General features: G+C 42.3%; 1 protein-coding gene across 3 annotated transcripts in view; it reads left to right on the plus strand.

Annotated features, from left to right (window-relative positions):
- MAP2K5 (mitogen-activated protein kinase kinase 5) overlaps positions 1 to 27,239 on the plus strand; it is a 129,449-nt gene that overhangs the window by 56,908 nt on the left and 45,302 nt on the right. For 2 of the 3 annotated variants that reach the window (XM_064669292.1, XM_064669294.1), the window contains 5 exons: positions 714 to 762; positions 8,029 to 8,102; positions 9,024 to 9,074; positions 12,568 to 12,639; positions 24,563 to 24,592. In XM_064669292.1, the coding sequence (XP_064525362.1) occupies positions 714 to 762; positions 8,029 to 8,102; positions 9,024 to 9,074; positions 12,568 to 12,639; positions 24,563 to 24,592 (276 nt within the window). The remainder of the gene's footprint in view (positions 1 to 713; positions 763 to 8,028; positions 8,103 to 9,023; positions 9,075 to 12,567; positions 12,640 to 24,562; positions 24,593 to 27,239) is intronic. The other variant, XM_064669293.1, reaches the window with a different exon arrangement.

Raw genomic sequence — 27,239 nt, forward strand, 5'->3', positions numbered from 1 at the left:
AAAACCAGGTTTTTCAGTTTGTTTTTCCCAGTTTTGGTGGTGGAAGGAGGAAATTGTGGAATAGCACGACAAGGTCTGCCCCAGTTCTTATGTTTTAGGGCTCCCAGTTGTGTTTTTTGGGGTGATGGGAGAGAAGGAGGTTTGTGTTTGGTTCCAAGGTGAGAAATGTGAAGAATGAGACAATTTATACACAGTTCAAGAAGAAATACTCTGCATTTGCATCAAGTAATTGAAAGCATGGAGAGGAAAGGAAAAGATACAGGATGCACCAAATGGAGGGAAAAGAAGAGAGGATGAAGTGCAAGAGGGAATTAGAGATTTTATTGTTTTCTGGCCTTTAGTTTCACTGAGTTGCTTCTGTTGCAGGCAGACAAATCATTACACCCTTTGTCTCTCATGATTTTGAACACCCCAGCAAAGACAGATGAATTCAAAATACATGGAATTGCCTGAAGGGATTCAGTATAAACTCAGCTGACTTCAATTTATGGATCCTGGGAAGAAGAATTTGTGTATTCTGAAAGAACCTGGGGTGGGTTTTTAGCAGGAGTTCACCTGGTCCTGGAATCCTTTGGAAGGGGTGTTTGGGGTCCCCTTTTCCTGGTCCTGCCTCTGTTCTTCACTACAAGTTGGGTCTCTCATTAGATGAAGTGTTGCAGTTTTTCTCACCAGGAATCTCTAATACTTGATTTTTTTTTTTCTTTTAACTTCAGGTTGTGAAAGGCCTGACCTATTTATGGAGTCTAAAGATTCTGCACAGGGGTGAGTAGCAGATGTTTTCTGTTTTTCAATGAAAAATAGTATTATAACATTACTATATAAAGTATAATAGACATGCAAGACACCTTTTACAAACATATAAAAATATGTAGAACTATATAGAAAATATATGATATTATTATAATAATAATAGTATTCATTTTAATAACATTTTCTGCAGAGACACTTGACCATATTAACATCTGGTTTGTAATGCAGAATGAATCTTAATCCTTAACCTCACACATTCCCTGGTAAAATATTTTTATTGTCCTTTTATTGCCCTCCCTCCTGTCCTACAAAGAAAAAAGACTGAAGAGAGAAATGAATTTTATAGAGATTTAGAAGCTTAGGGTTGCAAACAGTTGCCCAGTGGAAAAATCAGATGTTTGACTAGTATTGAAAATAGAAGATAGATTTTCTTATGGACTTCAGGAATCTCGTGTGAGTGCCACAAGATCTCTAAAATTGTGACTCCCCTTGTCCCTCAGAATGATCATGAAGAGTTAAAGGAACTTTAATTTTGCTTGGACGTAAAACATTTTTGGGTTTTGCTGTTTATTCTCTTTCCTGAAGTTAATTTGGATTTTTTTTAAACTTCTCATTTATTTCTTGCCTTTTAACGTTGCTACATTTTGGTAAAAATGTGTCTGGTTTGATAAGTTAATTGGCATATACTAAAACTTCCCAAACCAATGTGAATTCTGGAAAATTCTGACAAAACAGTGGGAGATGCTGTTTACAGAACAAAGGAGCCACTTCCCCCTGCACCAACACCACCCCCCCCAAAAAAAAGGAGGAGAAACTCATTACATTTATAATGTTTCTAAAGTGTCTGAAAGTAACTGCTCTGGTTGCTAATGTTGTACCAATCCTGTTTAATTTAACCCATCTGCTCACTCAGCCCGGGTGCACAGTTGGGGGGTGCAGTAACTTGGGATTGAAGGAGGAGTGTGAGGGGAGACACGTAGGGAATGTTAAATTCCAGAGCAGAGAGGTGAGAGCAGCCCTGCTGGGCTTTTGGAGGGGCTGAGAAGGTGATGGGCAGTGGCTGGGTCAGGTGTCCTGGGGTGAGCAGTGCAGGCAGTCAGAGAATCCTGGAATGGTTTGGGTTGGAACAGACCTGGAAGTTCATCCCATTCCAACCCCCTGCCCCGGACAGGGACACCTCCCACTACCCAGGTGGCTCCAACCTGGCCTTGGACACTTCCAGGGATCCAGGGGCAGCCACAGCTTCTCTGGGCAACCTGTGCCAGGGCCTCCCCACCCTCCCAGGGTCAGGGCATGGCTGCAGTTCCTCCTTGTGCTTCCCAGGGGATTGCTGTGAATTTGGGAGCACAGGCTGTGCTGGGTGGGAGAAGGAGAGCTGTGGCCAAAAGAGTGAGTAGAGAACAACTAAGGACCTGGCTTTTATAAAGCTTGAATCATTTAGGTTGGAAAAGGCATTTGACATCGAGTCCAACCATCCCCCAGCACTGCCAAGGCCACCACTAACAGTGTCCCCAAGTGCCACATCCACAGGGCTTTTAAACCCTTCCAGGGATGGGGACTCCAGCCCTGCCCTGGGCAGCCTGTTCCAATGCTGGGTGATGCTTTTCCACAAAGAATTTGTTCCTGATATCTAACCTGAACCTCCCCTGGCACAATTTGAGGCCGTTCCCTCTCACCCTTTGTCCCCCAGATCAGGGGGTTGCTGGTGGACCTGACCCTGGGTTGTCCCAGGATTAAAAAAACAGAAATAACCCAGAGTTCACAACCAACTCAGCCCAGACACAGGTCACCAAGGAGGCTTCATTTCTGTGATGGTTTCAGCAATTCACCTCCTACCCTGGATGTTGCCAGATGCAGAGATTTATCAGCTCCATCCCCTCACAGTGAGAGGAGGAACAATCTGATGCTGGAGCTGCCACAGCAATTCCAGAATAAATAGGAAACAAAAGATAACAGGAACATCCATGGCTGGATCTGGCTCTGAATAGGCTGCACAGTTAGTGCCACACTTTAACACCCAAAAAGAATGAAGATATGGGATTTTTCAAGTTTTTTTTTAATTTTTCTGCCCCCCTCCTGATTGTGATTTGGAGAGGACGTTGTGGAGCATGAGTATTATAACTGTAACATTTTCATGTTGTGCTGCTGTAAATTTGGAACCTGGTTCTGATTTTTGCTTTGCCAGTAGAACAAAATCTCCCCTTCTGCCTGGGTTTCCTTGCCTTGATTGAAGAGCAGCACTGAGGTTTTGATGAATTGTGTTTGCTCCTTGCTCTGGTCTAAAGAAAAGCGCAGAAACTTATTTTTCATCACACTTCAGGTTTTTCTGGCCTTGCTCTGTTGCTGCATTGACCAAGGTGAGAACAGCACTGAGGGGATAGTGAGCATTCCAGGTTCAGCATTCCCCAAGGATTCATTTCCAGTATTATTTACCCATTTTTAGGATACAGAAAAGGGGTGAGTACTTAAAAATCAGGGCAGGGGAATCCAGTGCAAGGAAGGGGTTCCTTTCTCCAAATCATCTCCTTCAGCTGCCTCCCGGTTTTAATGCTCAGAGGCAAAGGGAGGAATATTGAACTCTGAATTTTTTGGTTTCACGGGTAGAGCAGAGCAGGACATTGAAGCAGGATCCCAAATTTCCACGGTGGTTTTTAAGGAAGGGCTGAAGCAGCCCCGGGCCCCGGAGGGGGGATTAAAGCAAAGCAAACAAACAATGAGCGAGTCTTTTATTGCAGATCAGACATTGCAGCAAATATTACAGCTTCACTTCAAAACAAACCTCGCAACTAATGAGGTGATAGCCGTGCATATTAATAAACACAACTGCAGTCGTAGCCATCACACCCACATCAAACATAAACATGAGATTAACACCTCCACCACTTCTTTGGAAGATGTGAGAATGTCCCAATGATAAGTGTGCTCTTTTCCCCAGAGGATGAGAAGTAGAAATGGAAGGGTAATGAGAAATTAACTTAGATTTAAAACAGAATTAGCAATTAAACAAGTCTCATCATGTACAAAGTCAAAGTTTGTATAAAGACAAACCGAAATCTGTTAAGTTCAAGAATAAGTATAGACCGTGTGCATTTTATCTGCTGTGTTTTCCTCTGTTCACACCTTCTTATTAAAGAAAATGTATGAAATAAATGTTACCCACTTGTGTTTAATTGTACTGATCTGGATTTGTGTGTGTGGCTGTTTGGGCACTGGCAGTGTGTGTATAAGTACATAAAAATATATATATTTATATATATTGCACGGTTGGAGCACCTTGGCTTCTGATTAGATTTTATAATGGCTGAGGACTAGCTTTTAAATTTGTGTTAATTTTGGAGCTGTTTTCTGGTTTGTAATCTGTGAGGTGGGTTGAGCAGAGCTGAGGGTCTGGAGATCTCCTGGACTGTTGGTTGGTTTGTGGCAAAAGGGAGGTTTGTGCATCACTCTTTTTATCCCAGGCTGTTAAAAAAAAATGGGATATGCCAATCCTCTTTGTTCTGGCATAATCTACTGGAGCTGTGGAGTGCTGGGTGGGAGGGACAGACATTGGTGCTGAGTGGACAGTGGGTGTTCTCATCTTCTCACCAGGAGCTGTTGTTTGCTGAGGATTTCACCAGAGATGTCCAGAGCACCATTTTTGATTCTGCCTCTCCCCATTTTTTACCTTTTTATGAGAAATAATCAGCCTTAATGAAGCACAACCACAAATCCAGGGGTGTATATGGGAATATATGAACCTGGGCTAGTGGAAGGTGTCCCTGCCCATGGCAGGGGGGGACAAAATGAGCTTTAAAGTCCCTTCCAACCCAAACCATTCCAGGGTTCTGTTATTTTATACATATATTTATGCCTGTATGTATAGCTAAACACATACATGGCCACTCATGGACCACTTAAGGCTTATTTTAAAAAAAAAATCATCCTGGCCTCTACAAAACCACGCTGATGTCTTCCTTGAACTTGGCACGTCGAGGTTTTCTATTTTTAAAAGACAGGAAAAGTCAAGAGACAGCTTTTAAACAATCTCAGGGTTTGTTTTTTTTTTTATCCCCCCTCATACAATCACGGATCTGTTTGCTTTTCAACAACACAAATGAGTGAAATGTTTGGTGTGGAAAAAGCTGAACCTCTGACAGTTCTGTTTACTGGTGAGTAAGAGCTTGGAGGTCCCTTTTATTTGCAGAGAGGTGAAACTACTTAGGCAGATCCATCACGAGGAGAACTTGTTCATCCTCTATAATGATGCTTCATAGAAATCATTTGTATTAAGCAAGCCCTGGTAATGGGAGCATAATGACCCCTTTTGGCTCTTGTTTAAATTCTTTCACTTCTGAACACTAATATTAATCACAAGCAGATGGTGCAGAACATTATTTATGCACATTTGTTTCCCCAACCCCAAAAAATATTTAACCCATTAACTGAAGTGCTTTATGAAACCAAAGGCTAATTTGCTGATTAGGTGATTTTTTTTTTTTTTTCTCCTCACTTTCAGTGTGAGATATTTTGTCACTTCCTTTTCTTTTTGAGGAAACCACTGGGATTCGTAGCAAACGTTTGCTTAAATTTAATTTCTGCTGGAAGGACAGATTGGATTTGCTCTCACAGAGCTTGTTTGGCTGTTTTCCTCTATATGGTCCCTGGATTCTGGAGTCTTCCTGTCCTTGAGGGGCCAATTGCCCATCTTTCTTTTCCTTTTGGGATTTTCTTTTCTTTTGAGCTTTGTTTGTGAAAGGATTTCAGGCTCAAGCAAAGCTTAATGAATGACAGGTGTTTATTCAATTATATCAGCTTCCTGTCACATCCTGTGCAGTAGCAGGGAAGGGGAAATGGGGTCTTCAGGTCCCATGAGGGATCCTGGTGGGAGCTGGGCAGTGCTGGTGGCACAGGGGACAAATGTGCTGTGGTGGTTTCCTCTGCTGGGTCGTGTTGGGAGAACAAGGATTTGTGGGCTGGACTTGGAGAACATTGAATCACAGAATCCCAGAATGGTTTGGGTTGGAAGAGACCTGGAAGTTCATCCCATTCCAACCCCCTGCCATGGGCAGGGACACCTTCCATTAGCCCAGGTGGCTCCAACCTGGCCTTGGACACTTCCAGGGATCCAGGGGCAGCCACAGCTTCTCTGGGCAACCTGTGCCAGGGCCTGCCCACCCTCCCAGGGAAGAATTCCTTCCCAGTATCCCACCTATCCCTGCCCTCTGGCACTGGGAAGCCACTCCCTGTGTCCTGTCACTCCAGGCTGTTGTCCATTTGGTTATTAATTATTTTTGTTACAATTTTTGTTACAATTAAGGTCATACTGTGGTATAACCTTCCTGTTCCTGGTGTCTGTCCTGTGAACAGCTGGATTTGTGGGCTGGAATGTGGGGATTTCTGTGTGTGCAGCAGCACCTGCTGCTCAGTCCATCCCGGCTCCGCACGATCCCGGGGCCGAGGTGGCTCCATTGGCTCCATATTTTTAGAAAGAAGGTTAAACAGGATTACTGTGCAACTTGATGTTCTGCTCAGGATTCAGGGTGTAGAGCTGCTGATGTGCTGGGCACGTCTGCTCAGATTGAGCAAAGTCACTCAGCACCAGAGGGGGTAAAACTCCATCAAAAATGCAACACAGGGATTGAATTCCTAAAGCTGGAGAGCAGGATACGTGCACTGGGGTTTTGGATGCTGTTACATCATGGAGACTGATTTTTTGGGGGAGGCTTTTAGGGAGAAATTAGAGAATGTGCCCCCTCACTTCAAACGTACAGATCCGCTTCAGGTATGTAAGGTACTTTTTAAAACTGGATTTTTAGCTCAAATATAAAAAGGCATTTAATCAGCTTCTTAATTGAGGTTATACATTTCTGCATTACAGAGACAAATTAAACAGGCTACTGTGCTACCAGAAAACAGCTGCTAAACCAAGGCAAACTTAATGATAAACAAAATTAGGTGCTTTTCTAGCTGGGTTTCATCCATCTGCACCCAACGAGTGCTCACTTTTAAAGGAGGCACAGATATACCAGCTATTGCTTTTAATCCATTTTGACAGAAGAAAGCAGTGATTAGGCAAAGCCACTGTGCTCTAATCTTCCCAACTTTAAGCCAGGCCATAACATGCACATTCTGCTTCCCAACTGGCATCCCTGGAACAGGGAAGATGTTCAGTGTTTCCTGCACTGAAGCCAGGCTGGATGTTCAGCAGATTATTCCCAGGTGGATTTTACAGTTTGAAGCAGAAATGTACCAACTTCTTTTGGCATCAGAGGGGCTCAGCATTAAGATCTTCACACTGACAGTCTGGTTTTATGATGGACATTGCTGGTTTATCTGCTGGAACAGGGTTAGTTCATCATTTTAAGGCTTTGCTGGCAGTTTACCCCTGTAAAAGCCCTGAAACCCTGAGGTTGGAGCCTTTTCGTGCCATAAAAGCCACAGAGGTGGAAGCCAGAAGCTTTGGGGAACTGTGTGCACAGAGCACAGGGATTAATCCCTGTCTAAATGTTATCCCTGTGGAATTTCATCTTCTTTTCTCAGGCTGATTTTCCAGTTTGTCAAAATCCCTGTGAATTTTGGGTGCTGCCCTTCAGTGCTCTTGTCACCTCTTCCCCCCACTGGTGTCACCTGCAGATTTAATAACATGGATTATTAGTGTTGTATAATGTCATCTGTGTAATATCTTATAATGTCATCTATGTAGAGATGATGGATAATTTATATATTTCTATAGATGATATAAATATAATATATATGTATACATATAAGTATGTATATTTATATATATTTATGTATGTATGTTTATATATATTTATGTATGTATATTTATATATATTTATGTATGTTTATATAGTTATGCATATATATAATTATTTGTGTATATATGTATATTTATATATGTATATCACATAAATATAATATATGTATTTATATAGATGATGTATTTTTTATATATATATATATATATATATATATATATATATATATATATATATAAAATGTCATCTCTGCTGCTGACTTAGAAACTGGAGGTTGCACTTGAAATTCATATTTTTAATATTTCCTGTTAAAATATATCATGCCAACGTTCATAATGCTCTCTTGTGTATTTGGGGTTGTCCTGTGCAGGGTCAGGACAGGAGCTGGACTTGGATGATCCTTGTGGGTCCCTTCAGACCGAGGAGATGTAACTCTAGGATATATCCTAGGATATAAAATTCTGTGATGATTTTATAGATATATATGATATTTATATTATCTAGGACAACCCAGATAATGCAGTTTTGTTCCCCCCCCCAGATGTGAAGCCCTCCAATATGTTGGTGAACACCCGGGGCCAGGTGAAGCTCTGTGACTTCGGGGTCAGCACGCAGGTAATTCCCCCTTTGGATCTCTCCCTTCCCAGTCCCCAAATCACCTGGCTCCAGGCAGGCAGCCCCCCCCAGCTCCTCTCTGCTGGGACAGCCCTATTCATCTGGAATCTCTGGGCGACTTTTCCTTCATCTGAATATGATTGTTCATTGTTTAATGACAGTAAAAACTGCTGATATTGTAATTACTACTTACGAATGGCAAACTTCATTGATATGCAGCTTTGATCTGAAAGCTTTTTGGCCAGACAAAAGGGAGGGCAGAGCGAGGGCCGTGTCTGGGGAGCCCGACTGGCCCACAATAAAAATTAATATTGGGCCTAACAATGGCGGTGGGCTTTTACAATGTGCAGCACAAATTTTAATTAATTTCCATTTTGGGCCTCCCTGGAGAACTTCTCCGCTAGTGACCCATGAGCTTGCTGGGATGTTGATTTGAATTTCAGCACCTTTCCTCTCAGCCAAACACAGGGACCAAAGAGAAGGTCAGCCTTGTATTATGGGTTGTCAGGGGCTGTTGTCCCTCCAGCGTATTTAGTGCTCGTTGCATTCAAGTGATGAATTGTGGCTTTATTCACATCTTGAGCCAGCTGACTGAAAAATGAGTGTGCTCAATCCTACTTCAAATTGACTTTTTATATCAGACTAGTTTGGGGTACTAAAGCCATAAGCATCCTGTTTAACAGAATTGTTTAAGGTTATCTGCCATAAACTGTAATGCAGTGCTTGTTTAAATTGGAATCCTCGTTCCCAACCCAAGCGAGATTTAATCATTTTTAATGCCTTGGCAGATAAATTTGTTCCCTTTTACATAATTTTTCGTTGATTTATAGGAATGATGATTGTAGGTTAAATGAGGAATAATTGCCCATTTTATTTCCACATTATCTTTATATTGTTCTAACAGCCTGTTTTGTCTGATAGCTGGTGAATTCTATAGCCAAGACGTATGTTGGAACAAATGCTTACATGGCGGTAAGTGGATTTATGCAGGAATAACATTTAAATAGAAGTATTTGTTCTCTGGGTAAGGCAGGATATCTCCCAAATCAATCCTCCAACTCCATCTCTCCCCATCCCCGTGTCCTCATTTCCTGTGACAACTCCATCCTTTGCTGGGAAGGGAAGAGTAATCTTGGAGAAGGGTTTCTTTTCCCTGGATTTTTAGCTGCTTTTATTGCCTGGGAACAAAGAAAAGAGCCAGTTGGACGTTCAGAAAACAGCTTTCCACTCACAGCTCGTGGCTCTTGGAAGATCAGTGGCAATCCCAAGCTTATCCACGTTTTGGGAATGCTGCTCCAAGCCTGGAGTTCAGCCAAGCATTGAAACCTGTGCAGAGGTCTGGGTGCCTGAACACCCCTGTGGGGGGAGTTTCCCATGGGACTGTGAAGCTAAAAACATTAGGACTGATAATATCAGGGCATTAAATTGCATGTTGTGGAATGTTCAGGCCACACAGAGCGAGTCATCAGTATTTTCACTTTTTATTCTAAATTTTGGTCATAGTCCTTGTTAAGAGTTGAGGCCACTTTTGTTTTATTTCTGTCCATTAAAGCAGAAATTCCCACCATTTTTAGATCACAGGAGGACAGTGCTAAAGGTACGTCATTTGGGGGAAGGCAGAGGGTGAAAGATCTGGTTTTAAATTTGCCAGCTGGCCCGTGGTTCTCACGTCAGGGAGATTAACACAGGGACAGGAACCAGTGTGAAAGGAAACCACACAAATTAATGTGGATTTTTAGATCAATTTGATTAATTTTAATTCCCCACTTAAGATGTGAAAACTTCATTGCTTCGGTTTAAGTTGTCCTATTTTTAGCCATTGAAATTCCTTGAGCAAAACCACTAATGTCATAATATTAGTGATGAAAAAATCAGTGTTCTGCTTATTTAAAAAAAAAAATTATAAACAGTAGGAAGTGGTTGGTGCTTGTGTTTTTCAAACCTCAGGAAAGAGGAGAGAGAAATCCGTGACCTTTAATCGCTTTCAGGTATTTTTTCTGACTTTCTTGTAAGAAGAAAGCAGCACCAGGTGCCCATTTATTTGCTAAGTGCTTTTCTACTCAAGGTATACTCATTATGTGCCTTCTGAAACGCTCATGTCACCATCCTAGAAAGACTTGGGCTGTCCTGTGTCATCAGAAAAATGGTTTAAAAAAGAAAAGGTATAAAAAAAGAACCAGAATACAAAGATTCAGACAAAGAAGCAGCTTCGAATTAATCAACTTTTCCAACTTTAGGCTGGTCTTAAGCAGGTCTGAGAATTAAATTGTATTATGCTTTTAGTGTACAAACCAAGATTACAGTTCTCTTTCCCAGGTGTACATTAAATAAATTGCTTTTTTTGCCTTCTTGTTTATGGGTGAATGTGATGCATTCAGCTATTAATTGGAAGAGAGAAGTTAAAGCTAAAATGTAGTTGATCTGATTTTCTGTGGTTTTGCTTCTTGATTGAGTCATTTGGTGTCATCAGATTTCTAGTCAAGTCCTCCAAAAATAATGAAGGTCATCAGCTTTGGTTCACCTACTTGGCAGACTGTCAGTGAATTTGAAACTGTTAAAAAAGATGAGGTTTGGTTTGTAATAACCAGGGCAAAAAAAACCCACCGACCTTCTTGATTGAGAAATTAAAATTTCCAACCAAAATATGTTTTCTGTAAAATCATTTTGTCACCACTTTATAGAGGAAAAAAAAGCTTGGATGAAAAAATAACTGGTTTTTAAGGGAAAATCCTTTGGGCTGTGTATCCTTAGGATGATCCCTGTGTTGCACCCTTTACTTTATGCATGTTATTCCTATTTTCCTCTTCTTTTCCAGACTCTTAAATTCATGAGACTGTACTTTTTGTTTAAATGTGCAGCTGATTTGCTTGCCCTTCTCATCTGTGAATCCATAATTCCTCCAGAGAAGCTGCTGTTTAAAACTCGAGCTGTTATAAAGGAAGAATAAACAATTTAATATTGCTCAGTGTGAATTTTAAATCTGATTTGGTGGCTCAGGAGAGGCCTAAAAAAATTCAGTGGGTGGCCCAGCTTAGTCCACATCGTGTCATAAAAGCAGATGTATCTGCCTCTGTACGTTTTTTGGCTACAAAACTGTATCTTTATGAGGATATTTATCAGGACAAAAAGATGCTTAAAAAATCTAATTCCTACGTGGTGCCCGTTTTAAACATTTCTAAGCTATGCTGAACTGGGCTAATTTTACTTAAAAAATATAAGATTTTTTTTTTTTTTTGTCACTTTGAAATGGGATTTGGTTAAAAGGCTGTTGTCCCAGTTGAGTGCTGGGGTGTTTTTTGGGTTGTGGGAGGGTTTCCCCACAGGCAGCACCGTGGTTTTTACTTAACGCTCACGCCGCGATAAAAGCTCTTGACCTGGGATTAGCAGCTCGGAGTAAACATCCAAACCCACACTGGACTGGCACTAATTTGGGAGTTTGTTTTCTAAAAAAAGGCCTCTGGATTATTAAAGACTAAAAATACAGGCAGTGCTTTGTAGGTGGTTGGGTTAGACAGGTGCATTAACAGCACAGTGGGGAGAGAAGTCTCCCAGAGCCTTTTATTGTTCCATTTCATGCTGTACTTGACCTTGGAAATGCTTAAATTGTAGCTTTCAAGTAAAAACCAGCAGTTATATTTTACAGCATTCTATTTCATGAGGCATTAAACCTGCTGTTAAGAGTTTGGAGCCAGGTCTTTTTTTTTTTTTTGTCTTTTTTTTTTTCCTACAGGTCAAAAACGAAATTAAGAAGTGTATGAAATAACATTACCCACGTGTGACTTCTTTGGGCTTCAACAACTTGGCTTCTTAAAGCAAAGAAGTTTCAAAAGTAGTTGTTCCCCAAGCCCTTGACTGCACCTGAGGAGGGTTTTCCTTGCTGTGGTGCCTGGGCTTGGGGATGGATGGATGGACAAACCGTGGGATTCTCTCAGCTTGACCTTGCATTCCTTGGCTTTTTTTCCCAAACACAAATGCCAAGGCTACACTTTGCAAGGTGCAGAGCAGTGCACAACTACAGTTTTTCCTGAAGAGTGGGTTTGCTCCCTGGGGGGCTTTTGGTAGTTTTTGGTGCCTACAACTTCAACACGAGGGGCAGCTCCGATCTCTGCTCTCTGGGAGCAGGGACAGGACCCAGGGAACGGCTGGAGCTGTGCCAGGGCTGGGTCAGGTTGGATCTCAGGACAAAGTTCTTCCCCCAGAGGGTGGTTGGCACTGCCCAGGCTCCCCAGGGCAGTGGGCACAGCCCCCAGAGCTCAAGAATTGTTTGGACAACGCTCTCAGGGACAAGGTTGGGATGTCCTGTTGGACTCCATCATCCTTATGGGTCCTTTCCAACTCAGCATATTCCATGATTCTGTGATTTATTTTTTTTTTCCAATGGATCTGCTTGCCCTGAACTGGCTTTTGTGCAATGTTGTGTTTGTTTACAAGGCTCAAGAAGATGTTTCCTTCCATCTCTTTGCAGCCTGAGCGGATTTCGGGGGAACAGTATGGAATCCACTCGGATGTTTGGAGCCTGGGCATTTCCTTCATGGAGGTAGGAAAAGATCTCATTGTCCCTTGCATGTCTTAAGAATCACATTAACATTCAAATATTTTGATGTAATCTTTGCCAATGCTCTGTATATTTATATGCCCTTAAATTTTGGCTGTATTTAGAATGGGTTTGTTCTTTTGAGCTCTTAAACCCTCCAATGAAACTCAAAAAAAAAAGAGCAGGAAGTAGGGCCTGATGCATAGATGCCTCTGCATCCTCTCAGCACCTCAGGGACTGAAAATGATGCTATTTCTGTGTTGCATCTTCACAGGCCAGGCCAGAGTGGGTGATTATTCGGGTTAAAAACGGCGTTTTGCAGATTGGAATTTGGAGCTGGTTAATGGCCTTGCAAAACCTTGGCAGAAATATTTGCAGGATGGTTGGAGCCTCTACCCTGTGTGATTAAATAAAGTGTTTGGATTTAAGTGTCCACCAGGGCTTTTAGAAAGATTTCTCACAAGCAGAGCTTCCAGCAGGAGCAAAAAAAAAAATCTATGAAAATGAAGCCGTTCGAAGGGAATGTGGCTGTAAATTGTGCTGTTTGGGGGTTGGAAAGAGATGATATTTCAGGTTCCTTCCAATCCAAAGCAGTCTGGGATTCTCAGTGCAGCCATCCAGGAGCAGGTGCAGGTTTGAGCAGAGCAAGGTCAGTTTTGATTCAGGAAAAAGGTGGGGTTTTTCAGCTTAAGGTGTCTTAAAACATAAATTTTTTATAAAAACAGATTATTGTTCGTAGGAAAGATAATGTAGAGTGTGTAACTTGAGGAGAAAGCCTGTGCTATGATCATGTCTTGACCAGTAAAATCAGATCTGGGTGTAAACTGGGCTGGGAGAAGGGACTGGTGGTGACAGAAGGTCACGTAGCTCCTCCATCCTGGCTTTGACTGGCCACAAACCAGCTGGAAACCCTTGGAGCCCTGGGCAACAAGCCCTCAGAAGAGTTTTTCAGCTCAAGGGCAGTCCCATGAAGGAAATTCCCCCTGCTTGAAGCATTAAGAACATCCTTTAAGAACATTCCTTCAAACCATGGATGACTTGCACCGTTTTTCTTGCACAGCCTGACAAAGGCATGTATGATTAAGCAGAAAATATGAGTGCCCTTCCCTTCTCTTCTGGAATAACACAATGTAATTGTCATTAAGGTGAAGCTGAATATACCTTTAGGTGAAGTGCAATTGATTTTTTTTTTTTAGCAGGAGATGAGGTAGAAGTTAAATAAGATTAAGATTTCACATTTTGTAGCCCAAAAATTAACTATTGCTATGTTTTCATGCAGTAAATTCCTTGCCAAACCCCTTTTAACCAAAATGAAGGTGGTTCATGCTGAATCATTGCATTTAGGTGTTGTAAATCTTTCCCAGGGTCTGACTGGAGCCAACTCTGAGCTGCAGCAATGACACACTTTAACATGTCACAGGGGAGACAGGTCTCTTCATTTGTTTTACTGCAAATTTTAATGGTTTGTGATGCTGGACAGCCCTCACTCATGGTTTTGGGAGAGAGACAGAATGTAGTCACACACTCTGTAAATTAATTTAGCCAAAAAAAGGGCTAAAATTATATTACATGAAGGCCTAAAAGTGTATGACATGGAGACTTGATTGAGGTGTCCTTCCTCATTTGTGGGGATGTAAATATAGGACTTTATATATAAGCATTTCCTGGTTCCTTTGCTGGATAAAAGAATGCATTTTGATGTGCAGCAGCAGTTCAGTGATCCACCATGGATCATTACATCCACCATGCAGACCAAGTTGTCTGGAGTTCAGCTCAGGGTTATTAGCAGATAACCTGGCTGGGCATCGATTCCATTTGCAGGATGGATTTTTGCCATCATTAGGAAAACCCCTTTCATTTGCATTGACTCTCCTGTTTTACACCTTCTCAACTTTTATTTCCCTCTCACTTTCCATAAATGCCTTCTGGATCAGATGTCCAGAAACCAATTTGGGCCTGTTAATTGGTGTGTCATCTGCTCCTCCGAGCCCTCTCCCGGCAGGGTCGCCGCTGTCTGGAAGTGCTCTGAGTGATGTGTTAAATGATGAAAGCAAGGACAGAGGCTCAGAAAAATGTCTTCACAAAGGTGAAGAAGGTGCTCAAAGAGCCACCCAAGGTCACTGTCATTAAAGTAACACTGTATTGACAGGGGGATTGGCAGTGGAGCCACCCAGGCTCGTGTTGATGGAGCTGTTAAAAAGGGAAGCTGGTGTTTGCTGGGGGATTTAAAATCATCTCCACTTAGGAGGGTGATACTCAACCCCTACAACTCGGTGTTAGCACAGTGGTAGCATGTTAATGTAAAAGAAATGGCTTGTGGGATCAAGTTAGCCCAGATTACTCGTGCTGGAGTGTGAGCATATAAAATCAGCAGTAAATCTCCTCATTTTCTTTAATATTCTTCTGAGCCTTTAAAGCATCTCAAATTTCTTTGCTGCAAAGCTTTGTGTAATGGGAAATGCAGCTGTTGTCGTGAAGGTTAAGAAAGCTGCCCCAAAAAACTTGTTAGGAGAGTGTGGAAAGTATTAAATGTGAGCCCTGCCTAAGCTTTGGGAGATGGGGAACATTCGTGTTCCCTTTGAAGTAAGAGGTGTCTGAGGGTGCCCAGTCTTCCCTTTATAAACAGAAAATAAAGTAAAATTAAATTAAAATAAAATAAAATAGAAGAAGAAATGCTGCTAACTTTATTATTATTATTGTCACTATATAATATATGAAATATATATAATATCATATATATTATATGATAATACATACAATATTATTATTATTATCTTTATTATCACTGCTTCTTCTTTTTGAGTTTGCATTTCTTCCCTCAGGATTTTTCTGAAGTGCATGAAACTTAACACAGGCTCTGTAAAGCTGTTTAGAAGTGTTTCCCCACAAATAGTTTCTGTGTTTCCAGGAGGTTTTTCGATGTTTTTATTTAAGTGCTCTCGGCTTGACAAAGCAAGTTCAATTTAAACCAATGCCACTGCTGTCACTACACTGAACACTGTGTCAGCATTTTCATTTATAAAAGCTGTTTTTCAAGGGTTTATAACTCAGTCATAAACCACAGCCAGGCTGCCTGGGCTGAGGCTCAGTGTGTGTGTGTGTCCATAGCCCATTCCCTCTCTCCAAGAGCCGTGTCCTGCACAGGAGGATAAATTAAATTGCCCAATATTTCTTGTTCCTCTCCACTCTTGACTCTGATCCTGCCTTGCGTGGCTGCTCTCCACAAGTGAACTTTAAAACATCCAGGGGAGGATAAAATACACCTGGTTGGTTTTAATACCAGTATCAAGGCCAGGTTGGACTGGGCTTGGGGCAACCTGCCCGTGGCAGGGGGTGGGATGAGATGAGCTTTCAGGTTCCTGCCAACCCAAACCATTCTGGAATTCTTTGCCAGGGCTCATTTTATCCACAGACAGAACTGATGTTACATTGAAATGCAGGAAGTGAAAGCAATTTGCTTGTGCCCCAAAACTAAGTGAGTTTTGGAAGTAGAGTATGAGCTCACCTGCTTGGCTGATGGTGCCTTTTTGCTCCCCCTTTCTTGTCACATCCTGGGCTCTGCTTCCCACTCTCCTCTGCTGGGAAAAACAGCTGCTTCCCTGTTTTTCAGCCTCCTTTGAAAGTTAAATTTGCTTGCAGAGGTTCTCACTGTTCTCTCCTTCAGGGGCAAGGAGTTCATGCATCAGTTTTAACATCAGTTCATTATTAGTTCTTAAAACTCCCAAAATGAGAATTTAAAGTCTTTGGTTACCAGGGCTCTTGTTAACTGTGTATTTATTTGCAAGAGCTTTCAAGGGTTGTTAGAAATATTCTAAGCAGCCATAAGACAGCTTTTCAGCATTCCCACACACAGGAACACCAGGATTTATCCCCCAGACATCGTTATTTCAGACACACACATCTTCTGAGGGTGGTTAACCCTGATTGCACCCCCTGTCAGTGCTGTGGAGTCTCAGACTCTTCATCCCACTTGGGTTGGGAGCAGAGAGGGAGCTGGAGAGTCACAGAATCACAGAATCTGCCGAGCTGGAGGGGGCCCACAAGGACCATCGAGTCCAACAAAGGCAAGGAGGAGCAAGATATTTGAAGAGGGTGCTCCAGGAGAAGAAGCTCTGCTTGAAGATGATTCTCTAAAAGCACTTCAATCTTTAAGATGTTTAACTGCATAAAACTGCTGTTAAGACTCGTGTATCATCTGGTCAAGGAGGGGAGGCTTCAGATCTGTTTCTAAGGAGTCTAAAATACGTGATCAGGGGGATATTGTCGGCTTTGAAGTGATAATGGCTCAAGGTCAAGATTGTGAGCTGATCTGAGGGAGGTTGTGCAGAGCACAGTTTGTCTTCTGCAGGATTCCACTCCTCTGTGGATGTTATGGTTGGTCTTTCCTCAGTTTTACCCCCTTACCTGAAGAATAGGTGTAGTTGTTGTTAGGGACAGGGTGTAGTGGTGGAACGGGCTGTGTTATGTTCAGGGTTGGACTTGATGCTCTCACAGGTCTTTTCCAACATAAAGAATTCTGTGATGGGGGTGGAGGGGAGAATCTGAAACCCAGAGCTTGGTGGCCTTTGCATGCTGGGCATGAGCTGGTTTATTTTGCTGATTTAAACTGGAGAGACTGGGCAAGGCCTTGCCAAGGTGGAGCTGCTGGTGCTGGTAGAGCCAGTGGGAACAGCTCATGGCAGAAGGCCTTTTTTTTTTGATTTCATGAAGTTTGGCTGAGAGCAGAGTCATGCCTTGAGCTGCCTTGGGCCGTGGATCATCACACAGGTGAGACTGCAAATACTGGACATGTTTCCTTTAGGATTAAGAAAAGCAAGGATATATAAAAAGTACTTTTTTCTTTTTTTTTTTTTTTTTGCCATGAGCCTCACCTCGTTGCTGTCAGGTTTTGAGGACTGCAGTGGTGTGATGTTTGTGACTTGGTGACTTCTTGGCTGCTCTGCCCAGCCCCGTAACGTGATTTGCTCTACAACTTAAATCCTTCTTGAGGAATATTTACGTGGTTTCAGCCGTTCTGTGCAGAACGAGGCACTTCAGAAACTCATTCTTGGGAGAAAACCTGCCTATATTTTTATTATTTCGGCCTATATTTTTATCATTTTTCCCCCTTGAGCTCTTTGGGGTGGTTTGTCCAAGCAGTGCCCGTTGGCTCCCACTCCCCCTCTCCACCTCCAGCCACCGGTGGGACGAGGAGACAACGTCCAGCCACCCCACAAACGTGGTGCTGGTGGAATCAGAAGCGAAAGGGCCCAGTGCCTGAGGGTTGGGTCATGAATTAATAATTGCTGTGTGGTGGGGAAGTTGCCTCACAGAGCGCTATCAATCACTCAGTGACCAGAACTTCCAGTAATTAGTGTATTTTATGGGCCTTTGCTTCAGTGACTCGGAAGCACATATGCTCCACTCCCAGCTAAACTTAGCCAGAGTAATATTCCAGGATGATTTATCCGCTTGCTGCTCTGGGATGTAACCCTATATTAGGTGAAGATTGTGAACTAAGCTGCAATAAAGTGGAAGTTTAGGTACAGTTTGTGTGGGTTGAGACCTCCATGGATCATGTTGCCCAGCAATTGCTCTTAGGCCGCTGTGGGCAGCCAAATAAATAACCCAGTTCTCTGCCTGGGCAGCTGAAGGGACAATTAAGGGAACACATCAGTTGTGGTGTGTTTGGAATATGTATTATATATAGGATTATAGGGTTGTGCAATGTGTCTGATAGATGGCATAATACATTATACAGATAATATTTATATTTATATAAGGGGTGGGGAGGCCCTGGCACAGGGTGCCCAGAGAAGCTGTGGCTGCTCTTGGATCCCTGGAAATGTCCAAGGCCAGGTTGGATGAACTTGGAGCAACCTGGGCTAGTGGAAGGCGTCCCTGCCCGTGGCAGGATGGATTAGAAGACCTTTAAAAGGCCCCTTCCAACCCAAACCATTCCAGGATTCTGTGATTCTATGTAATGTAGATCATCATTCCCTGTTCTTACACTGTATAATATCACTGTTTCTATTAAAAAGTCAAAAATTGAGGAAGTTGCCAGTCAAATCTGCCTTTTCCCATTATTTAAGTGCCTTGTGGTGGCAGGTGAACCCTCGTGCCAGCAGAGATGGAGAGCAGCTAAAGTTAAGCTGCATTTCCACCAGCACAACCAAATTTCATGTATTTTTTTCCCCTTGGAATACTGAATTTAAATCCAGCAAACAAACAAGCAGGGAGCCTCTCCTCTCTCGAGCAAGCGATCAAATTAATCTTTATGGGCCATTTGTGGAAATTTTGCACCTGACAATTTCCACAAATGGCCCTGAAAAGCCCATGTCCCACCTTTGTCCCTCTGGAAAAGGCTCTGCTATTCTCAGCCTCACCTTTGAAGCTGCAGCAGTAAAAGCCTTGCTAATATTGAGGATTTGTGGCGAGGCAGAAATGTGCAATTTAATCATGATTGTCTGCAGCCTGTAGTTTGCAGTGCACTTGCTATAGCTCATATTTAAAAGAAGGCAAAGTGAAACTAATTATCTTTAATTAAGGCGAATTAGGCTTTGATTTTTAATATATTTTTTGCAGAGAGAGAGCAAAAAAGAGAGAGAGAGAGAGAGAGAGGGAGATCTCCAACTCGTCTGCTCCAGCCAAGGAATGTCCCAAAGGTTATTAGGGCATATTTCTGGTGGGCCTGGTGGTGTCAGTAATAACCTTCCTCCTCGTGGTCCTCGCCACCAACAAAAATGTCACTTCATCAGTCTCCCCTTGCCGGCTCCTGCCCCTCCGCAGGGGTCGCAGATTCCACAAGTTATCAGCTAATGGCCTTATACATTAAAAATTGAAGCTTTCCCCACTCCCAGGCCTTGCAAGGCTTTGTTCTTTAAGCCCCAGACACTTTGGAGTGCAGCTGCAAACTATAGGCAGAAGATTAAATTAATTTGTAACTCTTTTTTTTTTTTTTTTTTTTTCTCCTGGCCTGCATTACTAAATCCTGCACATTTAATTGAAACCCTACTTCAAGATGCTTTGTGTTCCTGCTCCTCTTTGTTGGCAGTTTAACCTCAGAAGCACTTTAACGCTGGTAAATTGCTGTTATATCCTTTTGGATTCTTTTTTTTTTCCTTTTTTTTTTTTTTTTTAACTGTGCAATAAGAGGACGGGGAAAATTGATATTAGAAGGCAAGAAAAAAATCTTCCGGTAGTTTTTGAGGTATTTAATATTTATTAAGGTCCATACCCTGCAGAGTTTCAGGTGATTTTTAAGCCCATCTATCTGAGAACGTAGAAATTGGTCTTGGAATGAAATTTCACCCGGGGAATTTTATGTTCTCCAGTAGTTAAGTCTGATTTTTGAAGTTTCCCCGTGTCTGGGTGTTGGGAAGCGGCGGCTGCTTTCCCACGGAACGAGGGTTTAACTGCAGTGCACCATCTAAATGCAAAATCCTTGGATGGAAATTTAATTGTGTGAAATGTGCACGAGGTAATTAAGAACAAATTTTTCGAGCATTTCAGCCTATAAAAGCCCCTCCTTCAGCCCCATCACCGGCGCTAGTGGAAGTGCTTATTTTCAATTTGCAGTTATGCCGAGAAACATGGAAATGTGGCTAAATTAAGAATAAAAGCATCCCGGGCTTTCCAGTGGAACTGTAAATTAAAAAAACAACTTGCACAACATCCACAAGCATCTAAGTGGGAAACTTTATTGCCTGAGTGTCCTAAAAATATGGTTTGAACTTCCTTCCCTCAGACACTTTGCAAACAGGATACAGAGCGAGTTGTTGTGGTTTTATTCACAATATACAGCAGGCAGGGAGGATCTCTGTATTTCCCTTTCCAGTTCCAAAATGGTAAATTACATTAGTTCAACAAGTCATTTTAATTTTGTGTTCACTTTTCTGCACATTAAATGTACTTGGGAACAGGTTTGAGTTGTTTTCCAGCCCTGCTTATGGGAGTTCATTCCAGAGGTTTTATGGTTCTTTTTGCTCTCCTCCTTTTTTTTTTTGAATAAACACATAATAGTTTGGTATTTTGAATTTTTTAAAATTTCAATAGATATAAAAATTTGATAGTTTGATAAAAGTCAGCATCCAAGCTGTTATTTCATAATCTGGGATTATTTCTCAGTTTATCAAGTACTGGTTTAAAATCTGATGATCCATCCATCCATCCATCCTCTGTCCAAGTCTGGCAGGAGGTTCTTTCTCAGGACACAACCTCACTGAGCACCAGAAGTGTTTTAAGTGCTCTCATGAGCTACTTCTATGCTTTAGGAAAGTAATTCCTTTAAAAAACACACACACACAACCCCAAAAAACCTCCTCCATGTAGCTGCTCCAAAATGAAATGGGGTGGGAAAGTGTTATTCTGGAATGTTTCTTGCTGATTAATCTCTGAAATGGGGTGGGAAAGTGTTATTCTGGAATATTTCTTGCTGATTAATCTCATTCTCATTCCTATTTCCACCCCATCCTGCCCTTCCAATTCCCTGGGCCTTTTTAAAAGGATGGTTTTTACAATTCTTGTGTAGCAGGAATGAAACCAGAGAATCATTTGGGTTGGAAAAGACTTCCAAGATCAACCAGTCCAACCATTTGGGAGGAATCCATAGGAAAGTGGGAACCAGCTCCTTGAAGTTCAACCATTCCCTTCTCTCTGCAGTGCCATAAAATGCTGAGCAGTTCCCAAACCCAACGAGTGTGAGTGGAAATATTGTATTTTTGTGATGATACCTTAAAAAAAAAAGGCAAGTCTTGGAGTGTCATCATGTAAATGCAGAGCAGAGAAGTTTTGGACAGTGTGTTACTTTGGAAGTTTATGTTTTTTCTGTCCTACACTGGGCTTGTGCCTCCTATGTTTGTATGACTTGCTTGGACACGTGACAGAGTTTGAAAATCCCTTTAGTGAAGCTCTAATCTGTTTGTTTTGGGGGATTTTTTTTTTCTCTTTAACTATGACACTATTTATAAATCTGAGTCCACATGCAGAGGTCATTGGTTGGCTGAACTTAAACCATTTTGCTTAGTAAATTTAATTAAGAAAATACAGTGCAACTCATAAGCAAATGAGTTTTTTCCTAGTTTTAAACCAAACCACCCTCTCGAGTGCTGATTGCCTCGCTCGACCCCTGGTGATACAGAAACAGGCAAAATTAAAAAGGACATTAAAGCTTCATTAAATCTGAAACACATTTAGTACAGTGACATATCTGCAGGCTATTTCGGGGAAGATTACAGACTCTTTGCTAAGTTTCTTAATTTATAATACCTTGACAATCTTGCAGGGAGGGAACAAGTGTGAGGAGATGAATCGAGGGATGGTTCAGGGGATGCAGAACTGGCTCCTCAGCCCAGGAGCAGCTTCACAGAGAGAAGTGTTTCCTTTGAACAACCCCCCAAAAAACTTGCTGCTGGTGCATTTTGGATCCTCCCAAGATCATTTGTACACCCTGTACTTAAGTCTGGCAGGAAACTCCTCTTTCCCCAGTTATTTTGCTGCCTTTGGAGCCCCTGCTCCGAAGGTGTGGTGTGGCCAGGGAGAGGCATCGTGGGTGGGAATGGGAATGCTTAGTTTGAAGTCACCTTTGAGGGTTTTTTTGTGCTTTAATAACATCTGTAGGATGATGCTGTGTGCATACAACCATGATTATCTTCTTGGTTTACAGTGGGATAACTGTTACATTCCCTTACTCTTCTTGAGCCAGTAGTTCTTGGATAAATCAGGTCTTATTCTACTTCTGTGTGTGGAAAAATGCTGGGCATTTATAATTTTCTTTCTAGGCATTTATAGTTTTATTTCTAGGCATTTATAGGCTATTGCAGCAGCAGGGCTTCTTAGGACCTCAAACAGCTGCTTGGAACATAAGGATGGTCCTCCCAAAAGAAGAGAAGATGATAAAGGGTTTTAGTTTTGGTATCTCCTGGTTTGTAAGACCGAGTGTAACAGAAAATTTAGGGTCTCTGCTTAACTGTTAGCAGCATTTTTCAGAGCCTGCCATGAGAGGGACCAGAGTGACTTTTCTGAGATGAGAATGATCACAGAATTCCAGAATGGTTTGGGCTGGAAGGGACCTTCAAGATCATCTTGTTCTGCCCTGGGCAGGGACACCTTCCACTAGCCCAGGTTGCTCCAAGCCCCGTCCAGCCTGGCCTTGGACACTTCCAGGGATCCAGGGGCAGCCACAGCTTCTCTGGGCAACCTGGGCCAGGGCCTCCCCACCCTCACAGGGAAGGATTTTTTCCCAATATCCCACCTATCCCTGCCTTCTGGCAGTGGGAAGCCATTCCCTGTGTCCTGTCCCTCCATCCCTTGTCCCCAGTCCCTCTCCAGCTCTCCTGGAGCCCCTTTAGGCCCTGCAAGGGGCTCTCAGCTCTCCCTGGAGCCTTCTCTTCTCCAGGTGAACCCCCCCAGCTCTCCCAGCCTGGCTCCAGAGCAGAGGGGCTCCAGCCCTTGGAACATCTCCATGGTCTCCTCTGGACAAATACAGTGAATAGAATATTGCAAAAGCTTTGTTTAAGAGTAGTTCCCAAATAAATTGTCTCATCAGGGCTGGGCACAGCTGGAGCCAAGTAACCCTGGCACTGAGGGGCTCAGGGATCACTGGCACTGCAGGGGCTGGGGAGCAGCTTTTGCCCAGCACTGACCCGTGGCTTTGGATTGATGGCTCAGACCTTCGGTGTCGCTGGGTCTGATGGGAGTAAAACTTGTTTATCCCACAGGGAGATCAGTGATGGCAGTGCTGCCATGACCTTTGTGGGAGACCTCCCTCTGAAGGCTGGTGAGGGGAGGAATCATGAAGGTCAAGTGGGTGTGGAGAAGCTCATGGCTCCTCTGGAGACTGTCGAGAGAGGTGGGGGCGTCCAGAGGGTCAGAACAGAGCTGCTCTGAGTGCCCTGTGTCACCTCAGGCTGTGCCAGGGGAGGTTTAGGTTGGATATTGGAAGAAATTTCTTCCTGGAAAGGGTTGTCCAGCCCTGGCACAGCTGCCCAGGGCAGTGGTGGAGTCCCCATCCCTGGGGGGATTTAAAAGCCATGTGGATGTGGCACTTGGGGACATGGATTAGTGGTGGCCTTGGCAGTGCTGGAGGAATGATTGGACTTGAAGGCTTAGAAGGCTTTTCCACCCTAAATAATTTTATGATTCTAACCCTGGAAAGCCTTGTCCTTCCCTGAATAGTAGCCAAAATAACTTCAACCACTTACATTTTGCTGAGATTGTGTCCAAGTTTCAGATATGGGAGACCATTCTCAAATGGGAGAACCTGTCTAGCACAAAGAATTTATCTTGGAATATTTATGAGCTGTGGCCAGTAGAATGTTCTTTACACAGTATAAGCAAGAATGTTGGGTTTGGGACTGCTCTGTAACTGATTGACTTATACAACAGCAGGGGCAAGAAGTGCAGTTGATACCGTGGGCGATGAGAAGGAGACATGAAGGAAAGACCAGGTGTCTCCTTGTGGGTACCATGGTCTCTCTGCAGATCCCACCCTGGGTTTGACAACAGTAGGGACACAAAGCTGAGCTCTGTAACCCAGATTTTACCCTGAGCCAGTTAAGGGAGGCCTCTGGAGTTAGTGCTGCTCCACAATCCCTGCTCCCTGCAGAGCAGCAGCAGCAAAGGTCGGCGGCGTCGGCCTTGCTGGCGAGGCTGGACTGGTTCCATTTCCAGTCCTGGGGAACTTGGGCATCAAAGAGAGTCACCAAGTGGTGACAGAAGGGCTGGGGAAGCACAGAAACCCTGGGTGGAGTGAGGGGTGAACCCTGGGTTCGCTGTGGTGAACAATCCACTCTAAATACAGCTCTTTGTGTGCTCACACAGTCCCTCCTGCTGCCATCTCCCACTTTGTACAATGGGAAGAGCTGAGCACTTTTTTTTTTCTCTCTTTAAGGAAATGTGCCCTCCATGCAAATCTCTATAACTAGACAAATATTATTTCCTTTCCCAGCTTGCTCTTGGGAGGTTTCCATATCCTCAGGTAAGATTGTTCATTACTGCTGTTTGCCACTGTGACATTCATTCCTATGTATGAAGGTGCAGAGAGCAATTGTGAACATTTGAGCCACATACAAATAAATCTGTCCTGTTAAATTGAAAAGTGGTATCTGGAAGGAGTCATTTAGAAGTCTCTATTGATTTTTTTTTTTTTCTCCCCCTCTTCTCCAAACTCTGCATTTTCTTTCCCTGGAGACAATGAAAATTATGATGATGTTAATGATGGTTTTGTTGTGGGATTAGAAAATAATCCAGTGTATACAACAACACCTTTATTTAAGCAGAAAGGTGTCTCTGCTCCTCTTTTTATAATTTAATTTTTAATTCCAATTTTGAATGATGGCACAATGTCCTAAAATCTTCTCAAAAATGTAATGTGAGTGGGACACCTAAGGGAGTTCTGGATTTTCCCTTTTAAGAGGACTTAATATTAGTATTTTATTTAGATACTGGCATTTTTCTGACTTTCCACCTGAAGTTGGTGGTTAAACTCTTTCCATCTCCAGTGGCAAAGGTTGGGCTGATGCTGAGCCCTGAATCACCACGGAATATTTTACTTTGTCTGCTTGAAAAACCATGAAACTCTGAACAAAACAACCACTCCAGAACTAGGTTTGATGATTACTTGAAATTCTTGAGATGGATGTTAGAATTCACAGCAACAAACTGCTCAGCAACTCCTCAAATTATTCTTTCCTTGGAGAGAGGGGGAGAAAAAGTGAAGTGTCCAGGGACTAAAATGAATTATTTGGATGTGGTTTTGATGTTTTCATATGTTTTATGAAGACTGTTTTCTGCATCTTGGTCTGTACAGATCCCAGTGCCTGGAGGCAATGTCTGATTTAAAGGTGGTGTTGGTCTGTGCTCTTTAAGCATCTATTAACTTGCTATTATTATGCAAATAACTGTTGTAATACACATACTAATTTATGCATGGTTAGATTATGCAGATGCCTCACAAACATGGTTATTGAATAATAGGCTGGGACTCATTCTCTCTCCCATTTTTATAAGCTGTTTTAAGCCAATTCTCCTGACACTTTTTTTTTTTAGGGACTTTTGGGAAGGTTTTGCATGTGTGGAAACACTCTTGATTTTTCACTTCCTCATCTCCCCTGGAAAATGTTGACTGCCATGATTAATAGAGCATCCTTTGCATATTTTATCTCTATTTTAAATGTACCTTTGAAGAGAGGATTGAAAGAGAAGCTCTTGTGTTGCAGAGTCCTCCCCACGTTGGGGAACTCATGAGGGGCTCGGCATCCGTGTATTTTCTGACCTTAAATCAAAGTGATGGGGGGCAGAATTTCAAATAACCCTCATGGAAGTGTCAGAGGGTGGGGAGGGAAGTTGGAGCCTGGACATTCCGTAGGATTTGGGCAAAAAAATTCCTTCCTGAACAAACACACGATTGCAAGTTTAAGATGCTTTTTTTTTTACTGTTCTAATTAAAAAACGGAGCGGGTTTGTAAAAGAATATTTGGCAAGTCAGTAGCCCATGAAATTGTGTATATTTTTTTTAATGTAAAACAGTTGAGGAGGTGAAACTTGAAAATGTGGCTATTAAGCTTTTCCAGCAACTGGTTTTTCGGGAGGATTTTTATGTGAAGAATATGAATTTTAGTCATGTGCTTACTAAGGTGGACACGAGGACCCTTGGAAACCTTCTCTGATTAGGGAGATAAATAATAGGGATTTTTTTTCATCTCCAAATATCTATTTATTTCCCTAGTGAAGGCCTGATTCTGCAGTCAGTTCCCCCTCACTTCAGTGGGTTTATTCAGGGAATGAAGTTAATCAAGGAATGAAGTTGATCATATGTGCATTTTCAAATTTAGCCCTAAATGAGTTGGAAGTTGCTTCCCTCTGAAAATGGGAAGTGTGGCCACGTGCAGGAGAACACCTGAAATTTCCTGCAGCTGCAGCTGCAAAAAATGTGTGGTTTGTTGTTTTTTTTTCCTTTTTTGCTCAGTTTTTAAGACACAGACAAATGGTGTGTGGATAAATTCAGTTTAAATGAATAAGATTTGTAAGAGGAATCGTTGCAGTGTGGAAATTCAGGATTCTGCAATATGCCAGGGAGACTAAAGGGGGATTGGTTTATTTTCTGGCTTTTAGTCAAATATTTTAATGATAAAAGTAAAATATTTTCATGGTAGAACTTCCCACTGCTCATTTTCCACATCTTTTATAGGTATTTCTCTTATGAGTGTTTATTTTGCTGATGCTTATTTGCCACACAATCGTTTAATCTTCACAATTAAGTTTATTTTGAAAGCTTTTAAGTGTGCAAACAACTATTCCTGTCAGTAAAGTTGCTTATGGGTGTGTTTAGAGTCAATATCTAATTATTAACTCTAATTATCAATTTTTTTGGTCTCAATATACAGAATATAATCCCCATAACCAGTCTTTAACTGCAATCTGAGCAAGGAAATAACAGTGATGATCAGAACAGACTTTTTCGCCCTAAAAAGTTTGCACAGGAAATTCTAAGCCTTAAAATATAGAAAATATCTAATTTTTATGTGGTTTTCATTGTTCTGTTGGTGGTTTTCCTGGCATGGTCATCATGTAAAGCTCCCTTTTGGAAGTGTTTTTTTTTGCTCATAGGATTTTCTGTAGGGACA

Source organism: Pseudopipra pipra, chromosome 12 (assembly GCF_036250125.1).
Source record: "Pseudopipra pipra isolate bDixPip1 chromosome 12, bDixPip1.hap1, whole genome shotgun sequence".
In the NCBI taxonomy this organism is placed as follows: Eukaryota; Metazoa; Chordata; class Aves; order Passeriformes; family Pipridae; genus Pseudopipra; species Pseudopipra pipra.